General features: G+C 47.4%; 1 protein-coding gene across 2 annotated transcripts in view; it reads left to right on the top strand.

Annotated features, from left to right (window-relative positions):
* Nucleotides 1-1,055: 1,055 nt before the first annotated feature.
* The window catches only part of gprc5ba (G protein-coupled receptor, class C, group 5, member Ba), a 50,486-nt gene continuing 24,153 nt past the window's right edge, over nt 1,056-27,388 (top strand). Inside the window, exons 1-3 of one of the 2 annotated variants that reach the window (XM_078240950.1) lie at nt 1,056-1,122; nt 15,508-16,535; nt 16,962-17,071. In XM_078240950.1, the coding sequence (XP_078097076.1) occupies nt 15,524-16,535; nt 16,962-17,071 (1,122 nt within the window). In that variant the 5' untranslated portion in view covers nt 1,056-1,122; nt 15,508-15,523. Of the gene's footprint in view, nt 1,123-2,655; nt 2,785-15,507; nt 16,536-16,961; nt 17,072-27,388 lie in introns of those variants that run through there. The other variant, XM_078240949.1, reaches the window with a different exon arrangement.

The raw sequence follows: 27,388 nt of genomic DNA, 5'->3' as shown, positions 1-27,388 counted from the left end.
CAGCTGCATTGAGAGGAACAGCAGCTATTCAGAATTCCGATCCAGATGTGGGGTCTGCCTACAAGTTTTGGACAAGGAGGAAGAATGTTGCTAATTGCCACGCAGAGACTGCCAGCCACGTCACAATCCACTCAAAAAATACATGAAGCACAAGACATATTAGAACAGTTCAGTATTCTAGTTTTAACAGCTGACAAAATCAACAACATTCAAATTCTTTAAAAGATAACTATCGAAGGGATAGACCAGTGTAATCGTGCTAATAAATGAGAAAATATCAATGTACAATGTGAGTAATTCCTTTCTGATTGGGAGAGCAGTGAAATGTGGAAGAGTGAAAGTGAATTGGAAAAGCATTCAGCAAAGCCCTGCACACTGCAGCATACTGTGCAAAACAGAGGGCTACACACCTGCAGTCCACACACACAATCTTCAACCTTAGCTGGGGAAGCAATTGCAGGGGAAGAAACATCGGAGAGTGTTTAAACCTACCAGGCTGCTGGTCACAGGGCCCTGGGACTGGAAATGTGGTCAGTCCCTCAGCAGGTAAGGACATCCTTCAGTAATTATTGTTAAAATATAAATGTCACTGCAGATGCTGCCTCTGTAATTGGCTGCATTCATTATGGTAAAGAGGAACAAATATTTGTCCTACAAAATGTAATTCTGCCAGAGCTGAAACATTTACAATTTAAATAAAATATCATTGAGTAAATAGCTATATTAATCTTTATCTTCTTGTTCTTTCGTCCCTGTGATGTATTCATTAAATTTTATTATTCAGCAGTGTTTATCATTCCCGGGGTAGATAATTAAAAATAGATAGGCTAACACAAAATTAACATTTTATCTGATCGTTCTTTAAAAAAAAGTGCGAAATGATAAAACTATAAAAATGTTTATTTTATAAAGATTAGCATCTAAACAAAAGCAGCAGCTTGTTGGCGGTAGTTTTGCGGGGGGACAGCAGGGGGCAGCATTGTTTGAATTCTCCTGCTGCAGTGCAGATTTTATATCAAATCAGCCCCTGTGATTCCTGATCGTTTCCCCAGCAACATTCCCCCCGCTTTCTCAGCAGCTTGCACCCTTTACCCAGTGGAATGAGCCCTTCACTGCCGCCAGGTATTGAGTTTAATAATAAACCTCAGCTTTGTGGATGGGATTGTTCAGACGAAGTTTATTTGTCATTTTTAAATGTCTTTGTGCTTTGAGAACAGGTCTGAGGGTGTGAATTTCAGGGGTTTTTACTGTTTGTCAACTCTGAATTCAACAATTCACTTTTTAATGGAATTTTATGTGTTTTCTCCAATTGGGTTTTGTGGTGTCAGACAGAAACAGCTTCTGGAATGAAATCAAAGCTTTATTTATCTGATGGAAAGGTGGAATTAGAAAGATTCCGGCTGTCAGTTTAGTTGATGGGACGAAATCCTTGGGCAGGAACATTGGAAAAGTTCTGATGATGAAACCGCGAGCTGGAGGGACTTATTAAATTAATCAATCACACATTGTCACAACTCAGAACTTTGTCCCACACGGACTGTGATCGGGGCAGGATTGGGGGATAGGGCAGGATTGGGGGGATAGGGCAGGATTGGGGGGATTGGGGGGTTAGGGCTGGATTGGGGGATAGGGCTGGGTTGGGACAATAGGGTACGATTGGGGCAATAGGGCTGGATTGGGGGCATAGGGCTGGGTTGTGGAATTAGGGCTGGATTGGGGGATAGGACTGGATTTGGTGGATTGGGGGGTTAGGGCTGGATTGGGGGGATTGGGAGATGGGGGGATTGGGGGAATTGGGGGGATGGGGCTGGATTGGGGAAATGGGGCTGGATTGGGGGGATAGGGCTGGATTGGGGGATAGGGCTGGATTGGGGGGATAGGGCTGGATTGGGGGATAGGGCTGGATTGTGGAATCAGGGCTGGATTGGGGGATGGGGAGATTGGGGGAATTAGGGGGATAGGGGGATTGGGGGAATAGGGCTGGATTGAGGGGATAGGGCTGGATTGGGGGATAGGGCTGGATTGGGGGATAGGGCTGGATTGGGGGATAGGGCTGGATTGGGGGATAGGGCTGGATTGGGGGATAGGGCTGGATTGGGGGATAGGGGGAATTAGGGGGATTGGGGGATACGGCTGGATTGGAGGATAGGGGGATTGGGGGAATTAGGGGGATGGTGGGATTGGGGGATAGGGCTGGATTGGAGGATAGGGGGATTGGGGGAATTAGGGGGATGGTGGGATTGGGGGGATAGGGCTGGATTGGGGGATTGGAGGGATAGGGCTGGATTGGGGGATAGGGCTGGATTGGGGGATTGGGGGATAGGGCTGGATTGGGGGATAGGGCTGGATTGGGGGATAGGGCTGGATTGGGGGATAGGGCTGGATTTGGGGGATAGGGGGATTGGGGGAATTAGGGGGATTGGGGGATAGGGCTGGATTGGAGGATAGGGGGATTGGGGGAATTAGGGGGATGGTGGGATTGGGGGGATAGGGCTGGATTTGGGGGATGGGGGGGATAGGGGGGAATTATCAGTCTTTCCCGGGCTGGTTTTGTTCTCTGGGGCAGTTTTGGTATTTGTCAATTTCGCATGTGATTGACGTCAGGAGCGAAATTGCAACTGAGGAGCAGCCAGTGAGAGAGAGAGAATTAGACAGGAGAGAGAGACTGGGACAGGAGAGAGAGAGACTGGGACAGAACTGGGGAGAGAAGGACAGAGGTTTCACTCCAGCCTCGATTCACCCTATCTCTGAAGCGTCTTTAAGATCCAAATCCCCGCGTTGTTGGTGAGTTCCTCTCGCAGCGAATGTGAAACCTGCTTTTGTTAACTGAGATTGGAAAGTGTTCGGAGAGTAAAGATGAAAGGGTTGATTGTGGGGGTGGGGGTGGTGGTGAGAGGGGCTGTGGTGGTGGGGGGGGAGGTGGGGGGCTGTGTGGGAGTGAGAGGGGCCGTGGGGAGTGAGGGGCTGTGGGGGGTGAGGGGCTGTAGGTGTGAGTGTATGGGGATGTGTGGGGGGGGGGGGGGGGTGAGGGGCTGTGGGGGGTGAGGGGCTGTAGGTGTGAGTGTATGGGGATGTGTGTGTGGGGGGGGGGTGAGGGGCTGGGGGGTGAGGGGCTGTGGGAAGTGGGGGGCTGTGGAGGGGGGGTGAGGGGCTGTAGGTGTGAGTATGTGGGTGTGTGTGTGGGGGGGAGGGGCTGGGGGGTGAGGGGCTGTGGAGGGGGGGTGAGGGGCTGTGGGAAGTGGGGGGCTGTGGAGGGGGGGTGAGGGGCTGTAGGTGTGAGTATGTGGGTGTGTGTGTGTGGGGGAGGGGCTGGGGGGTGAGGGGCTGTGGAGGGGGGGTGAGGGGCTGTGGGAAGTGGGGGGCTGTGGAGGGGGGGTGAGGGGCTGTAGGTGTGAGTATGTGGGTGTGTGTGGGGGGGGGAGGGGGTGAGGGGCTGGGGGGGGAGGGGGTGAGGGGCTGGGGGGGGAGAGGGGGTGAGAGGCTTGGATGTGTCTGTGTGCTGACCAATGCGGGAATATGGAAGATTTTAATTGTGAATTGTTGAATTCCCAATCGGAGATTCAACACTGAAACTATTCGGGCAGAAAAGCTGTTTCTATCGACAATCCAATCCCATGTTGAACCCCCACCCCCGGGGGAGAGGGATGTGGTTTCTGTGTCAGATTTGACTGTTCCCAGTTCCTCTGGACATTTTCACAGTGACCTCTTGGTTTGAATTTTAATATAATTCGATGTGAAATGTCTCGAATAAAGCAGCGGAGGGGAGGGGAGGGGGAGAATGTGGGACAGGGACAGCAGCTGTTCGTGAAACTGCCTCTGTCCCAGTCTCTGGGTTCTGTGTCTCTAGCTTTCGGAACATTTGCCACCAAATAAACCTGTTGGACTTTAACCTGGTGTTGTTAGACTTCTTACTGTGTTTACCCCAGTCCAACGCCGGCATCTCCACATCATTCTGTGTCTCTGCCAGAGGAACATCTTCAGCAGCTCTGAACCTGCCTCTCTCTCTGCTCAGGGAGTGAGATTGTTCTGGGTCAGGTTTCCAGTTGCTGCTAAATTTAAACAGGGTTTATATTGAGTAGAAATTGCAATCTCGCTGCGTATAATGTCTAAGGTTAATTTTGGAATGAAATGTATTTTAACTCAACAATTGGAAGAAAATCTCACTAAATACATTTATGATCAACATTTTGTTTCGATTTTATTGAAAATGCGCAGAGATTATACAATAAATGGCAGAGTCATCAGGAGTATAGAAACACAGAGGGACCTAGGTGTGCAAGTCCACAAATCCTTGAAGGTGGCAACACAGGTGGAGAAGGTGGTGAAGAAGGCATATGGTATGCTTGCCTTTATAGGACGGGGTATCGAGTATAAAAGCTGGAGTCTGATGATGCAGCTGTATAGAACGCTGGTTAGGCCACATTTGGAGTACTGCGTCCAGTTCTGGTCACCGCACTACCAGAAGGACGTGGAGGCATTGGAGAGAGTGCAGAGAAGGTTTACCAGGATGTTGCCTGGTATGGAGGGTCTTAGCTATGAGGAGAGATTGGGTAGACTGGGGTTGTTCTCCTTGGAAAGACGGAGAATGAGGGGAGATCTAATAGAGGTGTACAAGATTATGAAGGGTATAGATAAGGTGAACAGTGGGAAGCTTTTTCCCAGGTCGGAGGTGACGATCACGAGGGGTCACGGGCTCAAGCTGAGAGGGGCGAGGTATAACTCAGACATCAGAGGGACGTTTTTTACACAGAGGGTGGTGGGGGCCTGGAATGCGCTGCCAAGTAGGGTGGTGGAGGCAGGCACGCTGACATCATTTAAGACTTACCTGGATAGTCACATGAGCAGCCTGGGAATGGAGGGATACAAACGATTGGTCTAGTTGGACCAAGGAGCGGCACAGGCTTGGAGGGCCGAAGGGCCTGTTTCCTGTGCTGTACTGTTCTTTGTTCTTTGTTCTTTGTATTAATGCAAAATGACTTTATATAATTCTAGGCTCATTGAAACATTGGCGTCTGGGTTTTAATTCTGGATTTTCATTAGAATTGTACAAGAAGCCATTTGGTTTTTCCTGTTTGTCCCAGTTTGGAAAGAGCTGGAAGATTTATCCCTGTTCTCCCTCATTTTCCTGGATGTTTTAGAACATAGAATACAGAACATTACAGCGCAGTACAGGCCCTTCGGCCCTCGATGTTGCGTCGACCAGTGAAACCAATCTAAAGCCCCTCTAATCTACACTATTCCAATATCATCCATATGTTTATCCAATAACCATTTGAATGCTCTTAATGTTGACGAGTCCACTACTGCTGCAGGCAGGGCATTCCACGCCCTTACTACTCTCCGAGTAAAGAACCTACCTCTAACATCTGTCCTCTATCTATCACCCCTCAATTTAAAGCTATGTCCCCTCGTGCTAGCCATCACCATCTGAGGAAAAAGGCTCTCACTGTCCACCCTATCTAATCCTCTGATCATCTTATATGCCTCTATTAAGTCACCTCTTAACCTTCTTCTCTCTAACGAAAACAGCCTCAAGTCCCTCAGCCTTTCCTCATAAGACCTTCCCACCATACCAGGCAACATCCTGGTAAATCTTCTCTGCACCCTTTCCAATGCTTCCACATCCTTCCTATAATGCGGCGACCAGAACTGTACGCAATACTCCAAGTGCGACCGCACCAGCGTTTTGTGCAGTTGCAGCATGACCTCCTGGCTCCGAAACTCAATGCCTCTACCAACAAAAGCTAACACACCGTACACCTTCTTAACAACCCTATCAACCTGGGTGCCAACTTTCAGGGATCTATGCACATGGACACCGAGATCTCTCTGCTCATCCACACTACCAAGTATCTTACCATTAGCCCAGTACTCTGTATTCCTGTTACTCCTTCCAAAGTGAATCACCTCACACTTTTCCGCATTAAACTCCATTTGCCACCTCTCAGCCCAGCTCTGCAGCTTATCTATGTCCCTCTGTAACCTGCCACTTCCCTCCGCACTGTCCCTCTTTTTCAAGGATATATCCCATTCCCTTTTAAAAGCTGTGATAAATTCACCAGCTCCCCAAGCACTGCATTCTGGATCTCAGTCATTGACTTTTAACCATACGTTTTTGCTAGATTATTAGGGCAATTCCAGAAGGAATTGGGGGAGGCAGAGACCAAACTGCTGTTAGTGACACAAATGCAACCATAGAAAAGTTACAGCACAGAGACCATTCAGCTCACAGTGTCAGTACTAGCCCCTAACTGCCCATTCTAATTGAGGCTGGCCTGTAGACTTGCAACTTCCAGAAATCTAGTTGCATATCCAGAGTTGAGAGTTTTTACCTTCACCAAACTAGGCACTAGGGGTGAGATTTTGCAGGCACGCTCACCCCAAAACTGGAAAATCCCACTCGAGGTCAACGGACCTTTGTATAGTGTTTCCCCCCGCCCCCACCAATTCCTGTGGCGGGCACAAAGGTAAAATTCCAGACACCCAGCACCCTCTGGGTTTTCCTCATGTTCTCTAATGTTTCTACCAATCACCTTCAATCTATGGCCTCTCAGCCAGGGGAAACAAGTCTTTCCTGTCAACCCTGTCTCAGCCCCTCAATTTTGTACTTTATCAAAGGGTCAGCTTTGACAAACAGTCGTCTGGACTCGAAACGTCAGCTCTTTTCTCTCCTTACAGATGCTGCCAGACCTGCAGAGATTTTCCAGCATTTTCTCTTTTGACCTCAATTTTGTACATCTCAATTACACCCCTGTTCCAAGAAAAACAACGCTAGCCTATCCTATCTCTCCTCAGCTACAATTTCCAAGCCCTGGCAACATTCTTGTAAATCTCCCCTACACTCTCTCCAGAGCAATGATGTCTTTCCTGTAATGTGGTGACCTGAACTGTACTGAAAACTCCAGCTGTGACCTAACCAGCATTTTATGCAGTTCTATTGCTACATCCCTGCTTTTGTATTCAATATCTCACCCAATAAAGGAAAGCATTCCATGTGCTTTCTTGATCACCTTATCCACCTGTACTGCCACCTTCAGGGACCTGTGGACATGCTCTCCAAGGTCTCTTATTCCTCAATCCCTCTCAATACTTTCCCGGTTATTGAGTATCTCCATGCTTAGTTTGCCCAGATGCATTATCTCACACTTTTTCGGATTAAACTGCATTTGCCGCTTCTCTGTCCCCTCAACCAAACGATTGACATCATTCTGGAGTCAGCAGCTGTCCTCTTCATCATCAACTACAAGCCCAATTTCTGTGTCATCTGCAAATTTTCCAATCATACCTCCCACATTTAAGTCTAAACCATGCATATATACAACAAACACAAGGGTCCCAACAATGAGCCCTTTGGAAACTGCTTTCCATTCATAAAAACATCCATTAACCATTCCCCTGTTTCCTGTCACTGAAAGAAGTTTAACAACGCCAGGTTAAAGTCCAACAGGTTTATTTGGTAGCAAAAGCCACACAAGCTTTCGGAACTCCAAGCCCCTTCTTCAGGTGAGTGGGAATTCTGTTCACAAACAGGGCATATAAAGACACAGACTCAATTTACATGAATAATGGTTGGAATGCGAATACTTACAGCTAATCAAGTCTTTAAGAAACAAACAACATGAGTGGAGAGAGCATCAAGACAGGCTAAAAAGGTGTGTATTGTCTCCAGACAAGACAGCCAGTGAAACTCTGCAGGTCCACCTGTAGGTTTCTTAACTACTTGATTAGCTGTAAGTATTCGCATTCCAACCTTTATTCATGTAAATTGAGTCTGTGTCTTTATATGCTCTGTTTGTGAACAGAATTCCCACTCACCTGAAGAAGGGGCTTGCAGCTCCGAAAGCTTGTGTGACTTTTGCTACCAAATAAACCTGTTGGACTTTAACTTGGTGTTGTTAAACTTCTTACTGTGTTTACCCCAGTCCAACGCCGGCATCTCCACATCCTGTCACTGAGTCAGGTTTGGATCCTACTACTTTCCCCGTATCACAGGATATCTCACTTTCCTGAGCAGTCTGCCATGTGGGTCTAATGCCCCACTGAAATCCATATAGATAATATCCACTGCACTACCCTCATCAAACCTCCTTGTTACTTCCTCAAAAAAATAGATCAAATTTATTTTTTTAAGTGAAAGACTTGTGCAAGAGCTGGAATTGTCACTGTGATGAGGTACTTGTGGTAAATTGTGATACAATACAGCTCCTGTCCAAGCTGGCTTACTGCAGCATTTGTCATTGTGATGAGGTACCTTCTAAAGCTGCAGTTAAAATTCCTGGGAGTTGGAATGTAGCAATAACAACTTTAGCAGCAAAATGCCCCTGTTCTATTTGTTCAATGGTTTGATTGATGGAGAAAAACTGTGAAACTATCAAGATACTTAACCTTCAGAAATTCAGAATCCAACTGAGATGCATTACGCTGATGAAAATATCTCTGATAGGTTCCCAGTTCTAACTCGGTGACACAGGTCTGCAAGTGCTGGTAAGCAGAGTGAAAGCAGCAATATGAAACCCTGCTGAGATCTCTCTCCCTTGAGTGAGAAACTTATAGCTTTCAGTTCACCATAAGGACATGAATCCTGGCTGAGCTGTCAGCTTCCACCTCATAATATCACTGATCTCGCTGCTTCACCCCAGCGCTACTCATAACCACCTCCCAGACTCCGACAGCTCATCCAAATCCCAGCTGCCTCCATCATCAGGCTCACTGACTCCAATTCACTCGATCCTCATCTGCTGCCGATGGATTGTTGGTCCTTTAATGATTTAAATTCTCATCCCCTTTTCAAATTGCTCAAGCTGACCTCCTCCCTATTTCTCTCCGAGAATTCTTCTTTCCTTCTCCTCTGGCCCTCAGTGCATCTGCTCTATTTCGCCAGTGGAAGTTGTGTTCTCATCCCCTGGGCCCTAAGTGTTTGCTTCCCTATCCACCACCTCCTTGCTGCTTAAACCTTTCTCTCTGACCGAGTGTTAGTCGCCTATCCTAATGTCAATTTCTTCAGCTCAGTATCCATTGACATTGCCATAAGACCATAAGAAATAAGAGACCATTCACCCCTCGATCCTACTCCACCATTCGATAGGATCATGGCTGCTCCAACATTTAATTCCAATTTCACCATCTGCTGTGGTGGGATTTGAACCCAGCTCCCCAGAGCGTTCCCCTGGTCACTCAATTACTAGTCCAGTGACAATATCACCACACCACTGCCTCCCCTAACTAATTATGCAGCTGTAAAGTGCGACAGGATATTTTTACGACATTAAAGATGTTCTATAAAGTTGTTAATATCTGATACAGATGTTTTATGTAATCGGACTCCCTGGACTGGAAGATGAGCTGCTGTTTTATCAGAGTTTTCTCCACTGTGCCTGTTGGTTACTTTGTTTTGCAGAAATCCAGTCAAACGCAGCAAATTGGATGTGATGCATTTGGGGTGAGCTGAGGATATAAATTCATGTTTCGGGATGCAGAGAGGAAGAGGGAGGACGTGAAAGGCCGTCCCTCTCTTGGTTTACAAAGAATGAAAGCTGGTAAAATGAACCTGATTCCATAATTCTCAGGAGGACCTGTCAGTTAAACACAGCAGCGTCAGAGCGTCATTGGCACAGGAGAAATATCTGTCTCCAGGAATGTGAGAGTCACCACTCTCGCCACCGGGGTAAAGCTCACAAACACACCAAACTTTATTGCCTTTGGGATAGTGAGAAGGAGGAGGAGGAGCGGCTGGTGAAGATGTGGAGGAGGAGCAGGTGGTGAAGATGTGGAGCAGGCGGAGGAGCGGGCGATGAAGATGTGGAGCGGGCAGAGGAGCGGGCGGTGAAGATGTGGAGCGGGCAGAGGAGCGGGCGGTGAAGATGTGGAGCGGGCGGAGGAGTGGGCGATGAAGATGTGGAGCGGGCGGAGGGGTGGGCGATGAAGATGTGGAGCGGGCAGAGGAGCGGGCGGTGAAGATGTGGAGCGGGCAGAGGAGCGGGCGGTGAAGATGTGGAGCGGGCGGAGGAGTGGGCGATGAAGATGTGGAGCGGGCGGAGGGGTGGGCGATGAAGATGTGGAGCGGGCAGAGGAGCGGGCGGTGAAGATGTGGAGCGGGCAGAGGAGCGGGCGGTGAAGATGTGGAGCGGGCGGAGGAGCGGGCGGTGAAGATGTGGAGCGGGCGGAGGGGTGGGCGATGAAGATGTGGAGCGGGCGGAGGGGTGGGCGATGAAGATGTGGAGTGGGCAGAGGAGCGGGCGGTGAAGATGTGGAGTGGGCGGAGGAGCGGGCGGTGAAGATGTGGAGCGGGCGGAGGGGTGGGCGATGAAGATGTGGAGCGGGCGGAGGGGTGGGCAATGAAGATGTGGAGCGGGCGGAGGAGCGGGCGGTGAAGATGTGGAGTGGGCGGAGGAGCGGGCGGTGAAGATGTGGAGCGGGCGGAGGGGTGGGCGATGAAGATGTGGAGCGGGCGATGAAGATGTGGAGCGGGCGGAGGAGCGGGCGGTGAAGATATGGAGCAGGTGGAGGAGCGGGCGGTGAAGATGTGACGCGGGATCAGTGGAAGGTGAAGATGTGGAGGAGGAGGAGCGGGTGGAGGAGCAGGCGGTGAAGATGAGGAGCGGGCGGTGAAGATGTGACGCGGGATCAGTGGAAGGTGAAGATGTGGAGGAGGAGGAGCGGGTGGAGGAGCAGGCGGTGAAGATGAGGAGCGGGCGGAGGAGCGGGCGGTGAAAATGAGGAGCAGGCGGAGGAGTGGGCAGTGAAAATGAGGAGCGGGCGGAGAAGCGGGCGGTGAAGATGTGGCGTGGGATCAGTGGACGGTGAAGATGTGGAGGAGGAGCGAACACTTTGAGTTTGGAGATTCTGAAGCTTTGCAGATTCCAAGAAATATTCAGAAGCAGCATCTCTACCAATCAGAGTCCATTTGCCAACGAATCAGCACTCTCTTCTCGTACAGTGTAAATTGTTGCACTGAATCATAGAATCCTACAGTGCAGAAGGAGGCCATTTGGCCCATCGATTCTGCACAGACCACAATCCCACCTAGGCCCTTATCCCCATAACACCATGCATTTACCCTAGCGAGTCCCCCTGACACTAAGGGGCAATTTAGCATGGTCAATGCACCTAACCCGCACACCTTTGGACTGTGAGAGGAAACCGGAGCACCCGGAGGAAACCCACGCAGACACGGGGAGAATGTGCAAACTCCGCACAGTGACCCCAGCCGGGAATCGAGGCAGCAGTGCTAACCACTGTGCCACCGTGCCACCCTAAGTACTGGTACTGGCCACTGGTACTCTTCTGAAGTATCCTGATGAGTTCAAGATGAAAATCTTCAACATGCCTCTTTTTTTCAGCAATAGTGAAGTTCTGCACTCTCAGACGACTAGAAATAGTTATAGATTCAACTAGAACAGGTGCAGAATTGAGTATTTGAAGCATAATATCTGTAGATTCAACAAAGAAACTAGAATAAGGACAATGGGAAAGGCTGTATTTGGGATAAGGAGTGGTTGCTCACTGGAAAACTAAAACTACTTGAGAAGCGACTTGCAAAGAGTTTGATTTGAAGTGTTGTTTTGTGTGGATGTGAGACTCGGAGCTGACGGAGGGAGGAGACCAACATATTAATTAGCTTTGACATGTGGGTTTGGAGGAGAATAGAAAGATTCAGCTGAAGTGCTGAGGCCAAGTGAATGATTAATTGAGAATAGAGACTGGATGGGACCATCTGGAGAAGAAACTGACTTGGATAAGACATTATGGAGGGAAGATGTTGAGGAAAAATGCTGGATGCTCTGAAAGATGAAGAATGTTATTGATAAATGGAAAGGTTCGAAAACAAAACCCTGTCTTTGTGCAGAGCAGGCATGATATAAAGATGCAGATTGGAAACTGAAATGTTCTCTCTCAAACCGTGTGTCGTTGTCAGTGTTGTCGGCCTGATCTACACCATGGGTAGCTTTGTACAAATAACAATTAGTGCTGCCTTGGAAAGTGCTGAATCTGGCATCAGAAGTCTCTGGTATATGATACAGGCGGCGCGTATGGTTAGTGCTGGACTCTCTGAACTGTCTGCTCATCAATCAATACCATTCCTACATCTGGAAAATGGCTTTGAGCACATTGAAAACAGCAAAGCATCACAGACACTCAGGACAACTTGACAGGTTCTGATTCTGTATTTCCAGCTAAACAGCAATCACTGCCAGTACTGGATAATATTATGTCAGTTTCATTTAGTCTCATTGTTCCTCACTGTTCAGCCAGTAAAGCATCTGTTGTCCAAGAGTGGAAGTGTGTACACAGCATTCCTAAACGGGGATAATAAATAACGACTCAGTTGTGGAGTAGGCCAGAGGCTGTTTTTCGGTATACAATGCTCTAGCTGCCACTCTTGTTGGAGATTCTGAGTGGTACAGAATTTTACCACCACCTTCTCGGTGATGTGTTGTAACATAGCCGCTCAATAATGTCTCATTGGTCCCTCTCCAGAACAAACCTGCTTCAGAATCACATAAAATTAAAACCTCCTTCCAGGATGTTAGTGTCACTGGCAAGGCCAACAGTCATCCCCCATCTTTTGTTCCCATTGAGGACATGGTGTGAGCTCCCGGCACCCACTTCAGTCCTTGTGCTGAAGGTGCAGCCATAGTGCCAGTAAACAGTGTGTCAGGATTGTGACCTGTGACAATGAAAGAACAGCAATTTATGTCGAGATGATTTGTGACTGGAGATAGTCCCAGAGTCAGACCTCCTGCTCAATGCCTCATTCTCTACCAGATATTGGGAGTTTGCCGTTAAAGCAATCATGGTTGCCCTAATATTTATTATGTCACCATGGAGCGAGATATCCATAGGAACACGACTCAGCTAATTAACTCCTCAAACCTGTTCTGTAATTCATTGACATCATTGGCTAATCTGTGACCTTGCTCCTTATCCTATTGGATATCAATCTATCAATCTCAGATTTCAAACTACAATTGATCGAAGATCACTTTCCATTTGCGGAAGTGAATTCCAAACTTCTATCACAGGTTCCAAATTTCACCCCAAAACTTGTTCTAATTTTTAAGTTCTCCTAGTTTACTCCTTCTGAAGAGCCTAAATTTTCATCGAATCATCCTTCAGGCTTTCATACGCTGAGATAAAGGCCAAGTTTTAATTTCTGTTTAATTATTTTTTGCCCATGTCCACTTGCTTTAGTTAGTCGAGAGTTTGCTGAGTTTTGCCACTGCTTTCCTGTTTCATAAACTTACTTCCCCTCACTAATATCAAAACCATCTTTCAATGTATCGCGTTCCTCAGTTGGAGGGTTTTAGCCGAGCCTTTAATACACTCTAGATTAAACTTCCTTTATGTTTGGTTTTAAGCAGACCTAAAGTGCGGATTTTTTGCAAACTGAACATAAACCTTGGCTGTAGTTTGGGCAGATTAGAATTAGGACGCGTACAATCGAAAAAAAACTGTGTTCTGGTGTTGGGACAAATAAATAAAACCGCAAGGTTAAAATGGGCTACAGATTGCTTTGCTAATTAATCCGATGTTAATAGTGTTATGAGAAATGTTATGTAATCACCTCATTACTTTGCACATTAAGTGTGCAGATCATAAAATTCATTTTTAAACAGTTCAGTTTTTGCATCATCCTATTATTAAAAATAAAAGTACAACTTTTAAATAAACACACGGATGTTAGAGATTCCAGGAAATGTTTTGTTTGATTAATCACACAGAAGCCAGTGTAGGTGATATATTAAATACAGGTTTCTAACCTCCTATTACTGAGAGGCTTTTGTACTCATTCTCAAAAACACATCATTATTTAAACTGTGGTTCCGGGACTACCACAAGCTAATTTTCAAGTGTTAAATCTCTTAAATCTCATCTCCGTTGAAAATAATTTTATAAAAACCATCCGTATTTCAGATCAGGCACACATTTCTTGTTCTGTTTTTCAAAGCTCTGGTGTGGAAAACAACCGCCTCCAATCTGACACTTGTAATCATTCCAAGGATAGCAGTCGTCACAAGCCTGACTGACAGCACCCCTCACCCCCCCCCCCCCCCGCCATCACCCCTCACCCCCCCCCCCGCCATCACCCCTCACCCCCCCCGCCATCACCCCTCACCGCCCCCCCCGCCATCACCCCTCACCCCCCCGCCATCACCCCTCACCCCCCCCGCCATCACCCCTCACACCCCCCCAGCCATCACCCCTCACACCCCCCCCCGCCATCACCCCTCACCCCCCCCGCCATCACCCCTCACCCCCCCGCCATCACCCCTCACCCCCCCCCGCCATCACCCCTCACACCCCCCCGCCATCACCCCTCACACCCCCCCCGCCATCACCCCTCACACCCCCCCCACCATCACCCCTCACACCCCCCCCCCGCCATCACCCCTCACCCCCCCCGCCATCACCCCTCACCCCCCCCGCCCTCACCCCTCCCCCCCGCCCCGCCATCACCCCTCACCCCCCCCCCCCGCCATCACCCCTCACCCCCCCCTGCCATCACCCCTCACCCCCCCCCCCTGCCATCACCCCTCACCCCCCCGGCCGCCATCACCCCTCACCCCCCCCCCCCCATCACCCCTCACCGCCCCCCCCCATCACCCCTCACCCCCCCCGCCCGCCATCACCCCTCACCCCCCCCGCCCGCCATCACCCCTCACCCCCCCCCCCGCCATCACCCCTCACCCCCCCCCCCACCATCACCCCTCACCCCCCCCCCACCATCACCCCTCACCCCCCCCCCCCACCATCACCCCTCACCCCCCCCCGCCATCACCCCTCACCCCCCCCCGCCATCACCCCTCACCCCCCCCCCCCACCCCCATCACCCCTCACCCCCCCCCCACACCCCCCGGCCGCCATCACATCCTTTATTAGTTTATTTCCTTGTCTCTCCTCTGTGTCGGTGGGTTGCAGTAAAGTGCAACTTCTTGCCCTATATTCATTCCATCAGGTTTGTGAGGGACTGGGGAACTAGTATTTAGGAATGGAAATTTAAGAAGGCCATTTTATGCAGCAAGACATTACAAGTTTAAAATATTTTGTAATTTAATAGCCATTTATTTCTTTATTCTATAAATATCTTTAATGATAGTAATTTACAAATAGCTTGATTGGTTTAAACTGTAATCTTTTTCACTTCTGATTAACTTCCCCTCTCCAGCAAATCGCTCCCTCTGTGGAACAGGCCACCATGTGATTCCTACCTTGAATGTTAAAATGTCTCCTTGCTCAGATTTCCTTTAGTGTTTTCTGAAATTGTTACAATTCTGCAAGATGTCACTACAAAATTAAAGATATTAAACTCCCTGTGCACAACTCAGAGTAAAACTGATTGCGTTCCTCAGAAATAACTGAAGGTGAGAATTGTTTGGTTGTTTCTGTTGTTTAATTTGAATGTTGGTCTCTTTATGAACAATGCACAAAGCAGCAGAAAGAAGAAAATGTAACGCGATGCAGTCACGCCGGGACCTAATGTGTGTTTTTCTCCTCTCTCTTTCGCAGCATTTAATTTGGCAATATGAAAACACTTCCGGCTGCTTCAGTTATTCTTCTCTCGGTGATTAATTACGGATCCTCTCAGAATTCCAGCAATCCTGTTCCAGACAGAGGTTGTGGGTTAAACCTCCTTCCTCACTACCTGAACCTGTGCAGTCTGGATGTAATCTGGGGAATCGTTGTGGAAGCAGTGGCAGGAGCAGGAGTACTTACTGCCTTTCTACTGATGTTGATTCTTTTGGTAAAGTTACCATTCATTAAAGACAAAGAAAAGAAAAGTCCTTTGGGAATCCAGTTCCTGTTCCTGTTTGGGACACTGGGGTTGTTTGGACTATCATTTGCATTTATTATACCAGAAGATGAAAGAACCTGTCCCACAAGAAGATTTTTATGGGGAGTTTTGTTTGCACTTTGCTTTTCCTGTTTATTGGCACAGGCTTGGAGACTACGCCAGTTGGTTCACCATGGGAAAGGGCCATCAGGATGGCTGTTAGTTGGCATTGCAGTGTGTCTCATGCTAGTCCAAGTTATAATTGCGGTGGAATGGTTGATCCTAACTGTTGTCAGAGAACAAAAATCTGCTTGTAAATATGAGCAGATGGACTTTGTCATGGCATCAATATATGTCATGTTTCTGATGGCCGTAACCTTGTTGCTTTCTTTCTTGACCCTGTGCGGAAAGTTCAAGAAATGGAAGAAGAATGGCGCCTGCGTTATTGTTACCATGTTCTTTTCCATCTTGATTTGGGTTGCATGGATTGCCATGTACCTCTATGGCAACAGAGAATTGAAGAAACAGCCCTTGTGGGATGACCCCGCCCTCTCCATTGCACTTGTCACTAATGCCTGGGTGTTTCTCATTTTTCATGCTATCCCAGAAGTCCATTGTTCAATTATCCCATCAAAACAAAAAACACCAGATTATTTTGATGCTGTTCAGCCAAGAATACGTGAGACCAACTTTGAAGAAGATTTGCAACTTCCCCGCACTTATATGGAAAATAAAGCTTTCTCTCTCGATGAATCTGGGGCAGGTGAGCAAAAGCTGCAGTTGATTTGTTTGTTCTTGCTGCATTAGTTTCCTCTTTTCCCAACCGAAAGGAAATTCGCATTTAGATAATGGGAGTTAACTCAGTCCATTATTACTGCAAAAAGTCCAGATGTCTGGGTATTACTGTTAGTTTTTTAAAGATAAAACCTGGGGGGGGCAGGGATTGTATAGGCCTAATATCTCAAAAATGATTTTGGTACTGTATTAAAATATTAATGTGAACCAATATAATTGACATTGATTCAGTGGGATTTTAACTAAAAAGATTTTTTCACTGTTTTGGTGTTCAATTTCAAAACATAAAACAAAGATTGGGAATGTTTGGGATTGAAATGTTTGGGGTTGTGATGGTTTTGTATTTCTCTGCAAGTCCATCTCTTGTCTATATTTTCTTACCCCCACCATGCAGCTTTTAAATCTGGATTTCGCAATGGGAGTGTGGGTCATCGACCCAACATTCAACTCCGGAGTAACGTGTATCAGCCCACAGAGATGGCTGTCGTACTGAACGGTGGAAATGTAAGTTTGAAAAGATCACTTTGTTAAACTTTGGATTTAACTCCTGATGGAAAGTGTGTGTTTTTAACTTAAAGAAACTAGTTGATAAGTTGATGAAAGGATATGATCAAAACCACTGTTTAAAATTAAATTGCAGCAGTAATTTTATTTTGTAATTCCAATATTTGGATGGTGATTATTTACAATAAAAGTCACCCTTTGGTTTAATCTGTGCAATATATTAATACAGTTTTTTAATCCAAACTCACGAATGTAGATCATTTGAGGCTTCAGAGAGGTAGAGTTAAAATAAGCAACTATTTTCAGGCACTCACATTAATATCTATATCAAATATACCACCTTCTCAAACTGTCAACTGGATCTGAGTCAGGCCGTGTGGCAGCTTGTTTTACACAGCTTCCCTCTCTTGTATCCTAATATTCTGTAGGATAAAGTTGTCTGCTTAACTTTATCGAAAAATAATTTGACAAACGCACAAAATGTTTGATTTCTAAAGTTCAAAGGTCAATTTACTCAGCAGTTAAAGATTTATTTTCTCCCTCAGCGAATTTTATTTCAAGCAGATTAACTTGGTGAATAATTAAAACAGTAATTCAGGCAGTTTGGGAAGTTTTGGATTGTGAATTGGAATAGTTGGTTTAGGGTCTTTCTCCTGGAATGGGGGTGGGGGGGCTTACCCACGGTTCAGGTAGCTGTCTGCAGCAATTAACATTAATGAGATTCCCACTTTCCTGGAAGGGATACCACCCCGCCCACTGCTCCCTTGGAGAGCTGTCGGCCAATTGGATTGTCCAACAGCACCACTGGGATCCACAGCTGGAATGACAGTGATTCCCAATGCTGAGGTGCCTGGACTGGGTCAGTCTGGAGTTGGGGTGGGGGTAGGAGAGCCAGAGTCGAGGGGGAAGCTTAGTGTGCATCGCTAGTTAGACCAGCATTTGTTACCCTTCCCTAATTGCCCTTGAGAAGGTGGTGGTGAGATTCTGCCTTGGACCGCTGCAGTCTGTGTTGTCGTGTTGTGTAGGTGCACCCACAGTGCAGTTAGGATCCAGGGTCTTGATCCAGTGACAATGAAGGAATGGCGGTATATTTCCAAGACGGACAGTGAGTGGCTTGGAGTGGAACCTCCAGGTAGTGGCGTTCCCTACATCTGCTGCCCTTTTCCTTCTAGATTGTAGAGATTATGGGTTTGTAAGGTGCTGTCGAAGGAACCTTGGTGAGTTGCTACAGTACATCTTGTGGATGGTATACACTGCTGCTACTGTTCGTTGGTGGTGGTGGAGGGAGTGAATGTTTAAGATGTCAATCAAGCGGGCTGCTTTATCCTGGTTGGTGTTGAGTTTCTTCAGTGTTGTTGGAGCTGCACCCATCCAGGAAAGTGGGGAGTATTCCATCAGACTCCTGACTTGTGCCTTGTAGATGGTGGGCAGGCTTTAGCAGGTGAGTTACTCTCCACAGCCTCTAACCTGTGGAGTCACTGTGTTTATACAGTTGGTCCAGTTCAGTTTCTGGTTAAAGGTAAAATCACCATAGTCCCAGATGACCATCGCTGCTCCCTCCTTTGAGGGGGAGAGCTGACATAGTGGAGATTTAACCTGAGGATCACCACACCTCAGGCAAGGTTGAGTAGGCGTGACCTTCATGAATAACCTCAGCCGGGAATTGAAGCTACAGTCCGCATCACAAGAGGAGGAGGCATTGCATTATTAGTTAAGGAGGCAGTTACTGCTGTGAGGAGAGATGATATCTTGGAGGGGGCATCAAATGAACCTTTCTGGGTAGAGCTTCGGAATAAAAAAGGGGCAGCCACATTGTTAGGTGTTTATTATAGACCCACAGATAGTCATAGGGATATTGAGGGGCAAATATGTGCTCGGTTTGTGGGGGGGGTGTAAAAACAATAACAATAGGGTTATTATATTCGGTGATTTCAACTTTCCCAGCATTAACTGGGATATACATAGTGTTAAAGGCTTGGATGGAGTCGATTTCTTGAAATGTGTACAGGAGAACTTTTTAAATCAATATGTGGACGGTCCAACAAGGGAGGGAGCTGTGCTGGACCTGATTGTGGGGAATGAAGCCGGGCAGGTGGTTGAGGTGATGGTGAGGATTTTAGTGATAGCGATCACAACATGGTACAATTTAAGCTAGTTATGGACAAGGAAATAGACAAGCTGAAAAAAAAAGTTTGGATTGGGGGAGAGTGGATTTTAGTAAAATAAGACAGGATCTGGCTAGGGCAGACTGGGAACAGCTACTAACGGGAAAACCTACGGAAGAGCAGTGGGGGGCATTCAAACAGGAAATGGGAAGGGTGCAAGCCCAGCATGTTCCCTCCAGGGTGATGGGTAGGAAAAACAGCTTGTGTGGCTTTTGCTACCAAATAAACCTGTTGGACTTTAACCTGGTGTTGTAAAACTTCTTACTAGGAAAAACAAGCCCAGAGAATCTTGGAGGACCAAGAGATATTCAGGATACAATGAGAAGGAAAAGTACTTTTAAAAAGTACAAGGGGAGCAAATCCGTGGAAGCATTAGTGAGGTTTAGAAAGCGCAGGGTGGAGCTTAAGAAAGCAATTAGGAATGCAAAGAGGGGATATGAGAAATCTCTGGCTAAAGAAGTGGGGAAAGTCCTAAGATATTCTATAAGTATATCAATGGGAAGAGGATAACCAGGGAAAGATTAGGGCCCATTCGGAACCAAGGGAGAATTCTGTGGGTGGAGCCAGAGGACATTGGTAGAGTGTTGAATGAATACTTCACATCCGTCTTCACCCACGAGAATGAGGACCATGGTATGGAATTCAGAGAGAGAGACTGTGAGGTTCTTGAGAAAATTGACATAGGGAAGGACAAGGTATTGGCAGCTTTAAACGTGGATAAATCTCCAGGTCCAGATGAATTGTGCCCTAGGCTGCTGTGGGAGGCAAGGGAAGAGATTGCCGTGGCTCTGACCCAAATTTTCAATTCCTCTCTGGCCACGGGGGAGGTGCCAGAGGACTGGAGAACAGCAAATGTGGTTCTGCTATTTAAGAAGGGTTGTAGAGATAAACCAGGGAACTAAAGACCAGTGAGTTTCAAGTCAGTGGTAGGGAAACTATTGGAGAAACTTCTGAAGGAGAGAATCTATCTCCACTTGGAGAGGCAAAGCTTGATCAGAGATAGTCAGCATGGTTTCATCAGAGAGAGGTCATGCCTAACAAATTTGATTGAATTTTTTGAGGAGGTGACCAGGTGTGTAGATGAGGGTAGTGCAATCGATGTAGTTTATATGGATTTCAGCAAAGCCTTTAACAAGATCCCACATGGGAAACTTGTAAAGAAGGTAAATTCACACGGGATACAGGGTGATTTGATAAAGTGGATTCAAAATTGGCTCAGTTGTAAAAGACGGAGGGTGATGACAGAAGGCTGCTTTAGTGACTGAAAGCCAGTGTTCAGTGGCGTACCACAGGGATCTGTGTTGGGGCCCCTATTGTTCATCATTTATATAAATGACATTGATGACTATGTGGGGGGTAGGATCAGTAAGTTTGCGATGACACAAAGATTGGACAGGTGGTTAACAGTGAGGTGGAGTGTCTTGGGCTACAAGAAGGTATAGACGGAGTGGTCAAATGGGCACATAACTGGCAGATGGAATTTAACTCAGAAAAGTGTGAGTGGTACACTTTTGAAGGAGTAATTTGACAAGAAAGTACTGAATGAATAAAAACTAGGAGTATAACGTTGAGAAATGCGAGGTTATACACTTTGGAGGAAATAATAACAAATGGGATTACTATCTCAATGGAAACAAATTAAAACATGCTACCGTGCAAAGGGACCTGGGGGTCCTTGTGCATGAGACGCAAAAGCCCAGTCTGCAGGTACAACAGGTGATCAAGAAGGCAAATGGGATGTTGGCCTATATTGCGAGGGGGATAGAATATAAAAGCAGGGATGTCTTGATGCACCTGTACAGGGCATTGGTGAGGCCGCAGCTGGAATACTGTGTGCAGTATTGGTCCCCTTATATGAGGAAGGATATATTGGCATTGGAGGGAGTGCAGAGAAGGTTCACCAGGTTGATACCGGAGATGAGGGGTTTGGATTATGAGGAGAGGCTGAGGAGATTGGGTTTGTACTCGTTGGAGTTTAGAAGGATGAGGGGGGATCTTATGGAGACTTATAAGATAATGCGGGGGCTGGATAGGGTGGAGGCGGAGAGATTCTTTCCACTGAGTAAGGAAGTTAAAACTAGAGGACACAGCCTCAAAATAAAGGGGGGTCGGTTTAAGACAGAGTTGAGGAGGAACTTCTTCTCCCAGAGGGTGGTGAATCACTGGAATTCTCTGCCCACTGAGGTGGTGGAGGCTACCTCGCTGAATATGTTTAAAGCGCGGATGGATGGATTCCTGATCGGTAAGGGAATTAAGGGTTATGGGGATCAGGCAGGTAAGTGGTACTAATCCACGTCAGATCAACCATGATCTTATTGAATGGCGGGGCAGGCTCGAGGGGCTAGATGGCCTACTCCTGCTCCTATTTCTTATGTTCTTATGTTCTTAGGAGCAGGAGAAGACCATTTGGCCCCTCAAGCCTGCTCTGTCATTCAATAAGATCATGGCTGATGTTTTCATGGACGCAGCTCCACTTACCCGCCCGCTCACCATAACCCTTAATTCAAAGAACAAAGAACAGTACAGCACAGGAAACAGGCCCTTCGGCCCTCCAAGCCTGTGCCGCTCCTTGGTCCAACTAGACCAATCGTTTGTATCCCTCCATTCCCAGGCTGCTCATGTGACTATCCAGGTAAGTCTTAAACGATGTCAGCATGCCTGCCTCCACCACCCTACTTGGCAGCGCATTCCAGGCCCCCACCACCCTCTGTGTAAAAAACATCCCTCTAATGTCTGAGTTATACTTCGCCCCTCTCACCTTGAGCCCGTGACCCCTTCTGATCGTCACTTCTGATCTGGGAAAAACCTCAGTTTACCCAATCTCTCCTCATAGCTAAGACCCTCCATACCAGGCAACATCCTGGTAAACCTTCTCTGCACTCTCTCTAACGCCTCCACGTCCTTCTGGTAGTGCGGCGATCAGAACTGGACGCAGTACTCCAAATGTGGCCTAACCAGCGTTCTATACAGCTGCATCATCAGACCCCAGCTTTTATACTCTATACCCCGTCCTATAAAGGCAAGCATACCATATGCCTTCTTCACCACCTTCTCCACCTGTGTTGCCACCTTCAAGGATTTGTGGACTTGCACACCTAGGTCCCTCTGTGTTTCTATACTCCTGATGACTCTGCCATTTATTGTACAACTCCTCTCTACATTATTTCTTCCAAAATGCATCACTTCGCATTTATCCGGATTAAACTCAAGATGTCCAAAGATGTGCAGGTTAGGTTGATTGGTCATGCTAAAATTGCCCTCAGTGTCCTGGGATGCGTAGGTTAGAGGGATTAGTGGGTAAATATATAGGGATGTGGGGGTAGGGCCTGGGTGGGATTGTGGTCGGTGCAGACCCGATGGGCCGAATGGCCTCTTTCTGTGCTGTAAGGTTTCTATGATTTCTATGATAAACTCCATCTGCCACCTCTCCGCTCAATTTTCCAGCCTATCTATATTCTGCTGTATTGCCCGACAATGCTCTTTGCTATCCGCAAGTCCAGCCATCTTCGTGTCATCCGCAAACTTGCTGATTACACTAGTTACACCTTCTTCCAAATCATTTATATATATCACAAATAGCAGAGGTCCCAGTACAGAGCCCTGCGGAACACCACTGGTCACAGACCTCCAGCCGGAAAAAGACCCTTCGACCACTACCCTCTGTCTCCTATGGCCAAGTACGAAGTCTCACAACACCAGGTTAAAGTCCAACAGGTTTATTTGGTAGCAAATACCATAAGCTTTCGGAGCGTGCTGCTCCTTCGTCAGATGGAGTGGTTATCTGTTCTCCAACAGTGCACAGACACAGAAATCAAGTTACAGAATACTAATTAGAATGCAAATCTCTACAGCCAGCCAGGACTTAAAAGGTACAGATAATGTGGCTGGAGGGAACATTAAACACAGGTTAAAGAGATGTGTATTGTCTCCAGACAGAACAGCTCGTGAGATTATGCAAGATCAGGGGGAAAGCTGTGGGGGTTACTGATAATGTGACATAAATCCAACATCCCGGTTAAGGCCGTCCTCATGTGTGCGGAACTTGGCTATCAGTTTCTGCTCAGCGACTCTGCGCTGTCGTGTGTTATGAAGGCCGCCTTGGAGAACGCTTACCTGAAGATCCAAGGCTGAATGCCCATGACTGCTGAAGTGCTCCCCCACAGGAAGAGAACAGTCTTGCCTGGTGATTGTCGAGCGGTGTTCATTCATCCGTTGTCGTAGCGTCTGCATGGTTTCCACAATGTACCATGCCTCGGGACATCCTTTCCTGCAGCGTATCAGGTAGACAACGATGGCCGAGTTGCAAGAGTATGTACCGTGTACCTGGTAGATGGTGTTCTCACGTGAGATGATGGCATCCGTGTCGATGATCCGGCACGTCTTGCAGAGGTTGCTGTGGCAGGGTTGTGTGGTGTCATGATCACTGTTCTCCTGAAGGCTGGGTAGTTTGCTGCGGACAATGGTCTGTTTGAGGTTGTGTGGTTGTTTGAAGGCAAGAAGTGGTGGTGTGGGGATGGCCTTGGCGAGATGTTCGTCTTCATCAATGACATGTTGAAGGCTCCGGAGGAGATGCCAGCCAATGGCATCTTGGCCTATGGCCAAGCGAGTTCTCCACCCATCTAGCCATTTCTCCTTGTATCCCATGAGCCTTAACCTTCTTAACCAACCTGCCATGTGGGACTTTGTCAAATGCCTTACTGAAATCCATATAGACGACATCCACGGCCCTTCCTTCATCAACCGTTTTTGTCACTTCCTCAAAAAACTCCACCAAATTTATAAGGCACGACCTCCCTCTTACAAAACCATGCTGTCTGTCACTAATGAGATTGTTCCGTTCTAAATGCACATACATCCTGTCTCTAAGAATCCTCTCCAACAACTTCCCTACCACGGACGTCAAGCTTACCGGCCTATAATTTCCTGGGTTATCCCTGCTACCCTTCTTAAACAACGGGACCACATTCGCTATCCTCCAATCCTCAGAGACCTCACCCGTGTCCAAAGAAGCGACAAAGATTTCCGTCAGAGGCCCAGCAATTTCATCTCTCGTCTCCCTGAGCAGTCGAGGATAGATGCCATCAGGCCCTGGGGCTTTGTCAGTTATAATGTTCCCTACAAAACCTAACACTTCCTCTCTTGTAATGGAGATTTTCTCTAACGGGTCAACACCTCCCTCCGAGACACTCCCGGTTAACACGCCCCTCTCCTTCGTGAATACCGATGCAAAGTATTCATTTAGGATCTCCCCTATTCCCTTGGGTTCTAAGCATTATTCCCCTCCTTTGTCCCTGAGAGGTCCGATTTTCTCCCTGACAACTCTTTTGTTCCTAACGTATGAATAGAATGCCTTAGGATTCTCCTTAATCCTGCCTGCCACGAACATCTCGTGACCACTTTTTGCGCTTCTAACTCCCCGTTTGAGTTCTTTCCTACTCTCTCTGTATTCCTCCAGAGCTCCATCTGTTTTCTGTTGCCTGGACTTAACGTACGCCTCCCTTTTCATTTTAATCAGATCCCCCATTTCCCTGGTTATCCACGGCTCTCAAATCCTACCCTTCCTATCTTTCCTTTTTACAGGCACATGCCTATCCTGCAGCCTTATCAATAGTTCCTTAAAAGACTCCCACATGCCAGGCGCGGACTTACCCTCGAACATCCTCTCCCAATTAACATCCACCAATTCCTGCCTAATCCGGCTATAGTTAGCCTTCCCCCAATTTAGCACCCTGCCCATAGGACAGCACTCATCCTTGTCCATTACTATCCTAAAGTTAACAGAGTTGTGGTCACTATTTGCCACATGTTCCCCTACCGAAACTTTGACGACCTGACCGGGCTCATTTCCCAGAACTAGGTCCAGTATAGCCCCCTCTCTAGTCGGGCTATCTACATACTGTTCCAAAGAACCTTCCAGTACGCATTTTACAAATTCCTCCCCGTCCGGACCCCCAGCTCTAAGCACTTTCCAGTCTGTGCCAGGGAAATTAAAGTCCCCCACTACAACAACCCTATTTTTTCTGCACCTATCCAGAATCTCCTGACATATCCTTTCCTCCACTTCCCGTGGGCTGTCGGGTGGTCTGTAGTACACCCCCAGCATAGTGACTGCACCCTTCCTGTTTTTGAGTTCCACCCACAGCGACTCAGTACATGACCCCTCTAAGTTGTCTACCCTCTGCACCGCAGTAATATGCTCCTTAACTAATATCGCTACTCCCCCACCTTTTTTAGCCCCTCCTGTCTCGCCTAAAACACTTATACCCCGGAATATTCAGCTGCCAGTCCTGTCCTTCTTTTAACCAAGTTTCCGTCACCGCAACCACATCCAAATTCCGCATAAGCATTAAGGCCCTAAGTTCGTCTGTTTTACCCATTACGCTCCTCGCATTGAAGCAGATGCACTCCAGACCTCCAGGCCCACTCAGGTCCTCCTCCTCCAGAGTGCTCCTCTTCTTAGCTAGCCTTGCCCTGGCCCCCAGCTCAACACCAGCCTCAGTATTTACTGACCTACTGTTTTGTTCCCCACCCCCCTGCCACACTAGTTTAAATCCTGCCGAAACACTCTAGCAAAACTCCCAGCCAGGATATTTGCTCCCTTCCAGTTGAGGTGTAACCCATCCTTTCTGTACAGTTGCCATCCTGACTTGAAGATTTCCCAGTTATCTATGAATTTAAAACCCTCCATCTTGCACCAGTCCTTTAGCCACGCGTTCAACTGTAGAATCTCCCTGTTCCGAGCCTCACTTGCACTAGACACCGGGAGCAGTCCAGAGATTGCTACCCTGGAGGCCTTACTTTTTAGCCTAGCACCCAACTCCCTGAATTTATCTCGTATGACCCCCCTGCTCTTCCTACCTACATCATTTTCACCAATGTGTATAATCACATCCGTTTGACTACCTTCCTTTTTAAATATGCTTCCTACCCTCTCGGAGACATCCAGTACCCCGGCACCAGGGAGGCAGACTACCATCCTGGATTCTCGTTCACTCCCACTCCTTTACTGTTCAAAAATTTATCTATCCTTGCCTTAAAAACATTCAATGAGGTAGCCTCAACTGCTTCACTGGGCAGGGAATTCCACAGATTCACAACCCTTTGTGTGAAGAAATTCCTCCTCAACTCGGTCCTAAATCTGCTTCCCTTTATTTTGAGGCTATGCCCCTTAGTTTTAGTTTCACCCGCTAGTGGAAACAACTTCCCTGCTTCTATCTTATCTATTCCCTTCATAATCTTATATGTTTCTCTAAGATCTCCCCTCATTCTTCTGAATTCCAATGAGTATAGTCCCAGTCTACTCAGTCTCTCCTCATAAACCAATCCTCTCAGCTCCCAAATCAACCTAGTGAATCTCCTCTGCACCCCCGCTAGTGCCAGTATATCCTTTCTCAAGATGTGGCTCTGATTGCCCCCTTCACTCCAGCGGAGTCTCCCGCTAGTTCCCCGAAGGTGGAGAGCTACTCTAAATCCTGCCGGAGTGAAATTGTCCTGGCGGGATGGGAGATGCTATTTGGCCCTGAGAATTCAGTCCCGGGCCTGATAATCACATTTAAATAACATGAAAATAGATTAAAATGACTTACCTGGTGTCCCGCCGGTGGTCCCGTCTGCGCTAGGTGGGAAACGCGCGTGCACGCATGAATTGGCGCACGTGCACATCTACCGACCCGCCAAAATACTAGCGGGTTGGAATGGGAGAATCACGCTTTGTGTTTTATCTGTGTCAATCTGAGCTCTGTTGGAATGTTCCTTCCGAGGGGAGGCTGATTCATTGTAGAATGTTCGATCGTTCCAGAGGGAGACTTCCCCGATGGGAAAATACCGGTAGATGAGTCAGTCTGGAGAGATTAATTCCAAGGTTCCAGCTGTTGACGTGTTTGATGAGGGTCAGAGTTCTTTCAGCTGCCACTGGGTTGATGGTAGACAGCGCAGGCTGTTGTCTAGAGTTCTGTTCTCATTGGAGATCAAACAGTAATTGCCTGAGTTCAGTTCCACTAGACAATATTACCATGCAGCTTGGGGAGGTTAGATGACATAGGTGAGAGGTGTTGGACAAAGGTTGGCTGGAATCTTGACGTGTTTAATTGGAGTCACCAAATGAAGCCCTTTGGTTGGAAGTATTATGTTGAACAGTTTATGTTTCGGCTAT

This window comes from Mustelus asterias, chromosome 23 (assembly GCF_964213995.1).
Source record: "Mustelus asterias chromosome 23, sMusAst1.hap1.1, whole genome shotgun sequence".
In the NCBI taxonomy this organism is placed as follows: domain Eukaryota; kingdom Metazoa; phylum Chordata; class Chondrichthyes; order Carcharhiniformes; family Triakidae; genus Mustelus; species Mustelus asterias.
Note: the sequence above shows the minus strand (reverse complement) of the source record. Positions and strands in the feature narration are given on the sequence as shown.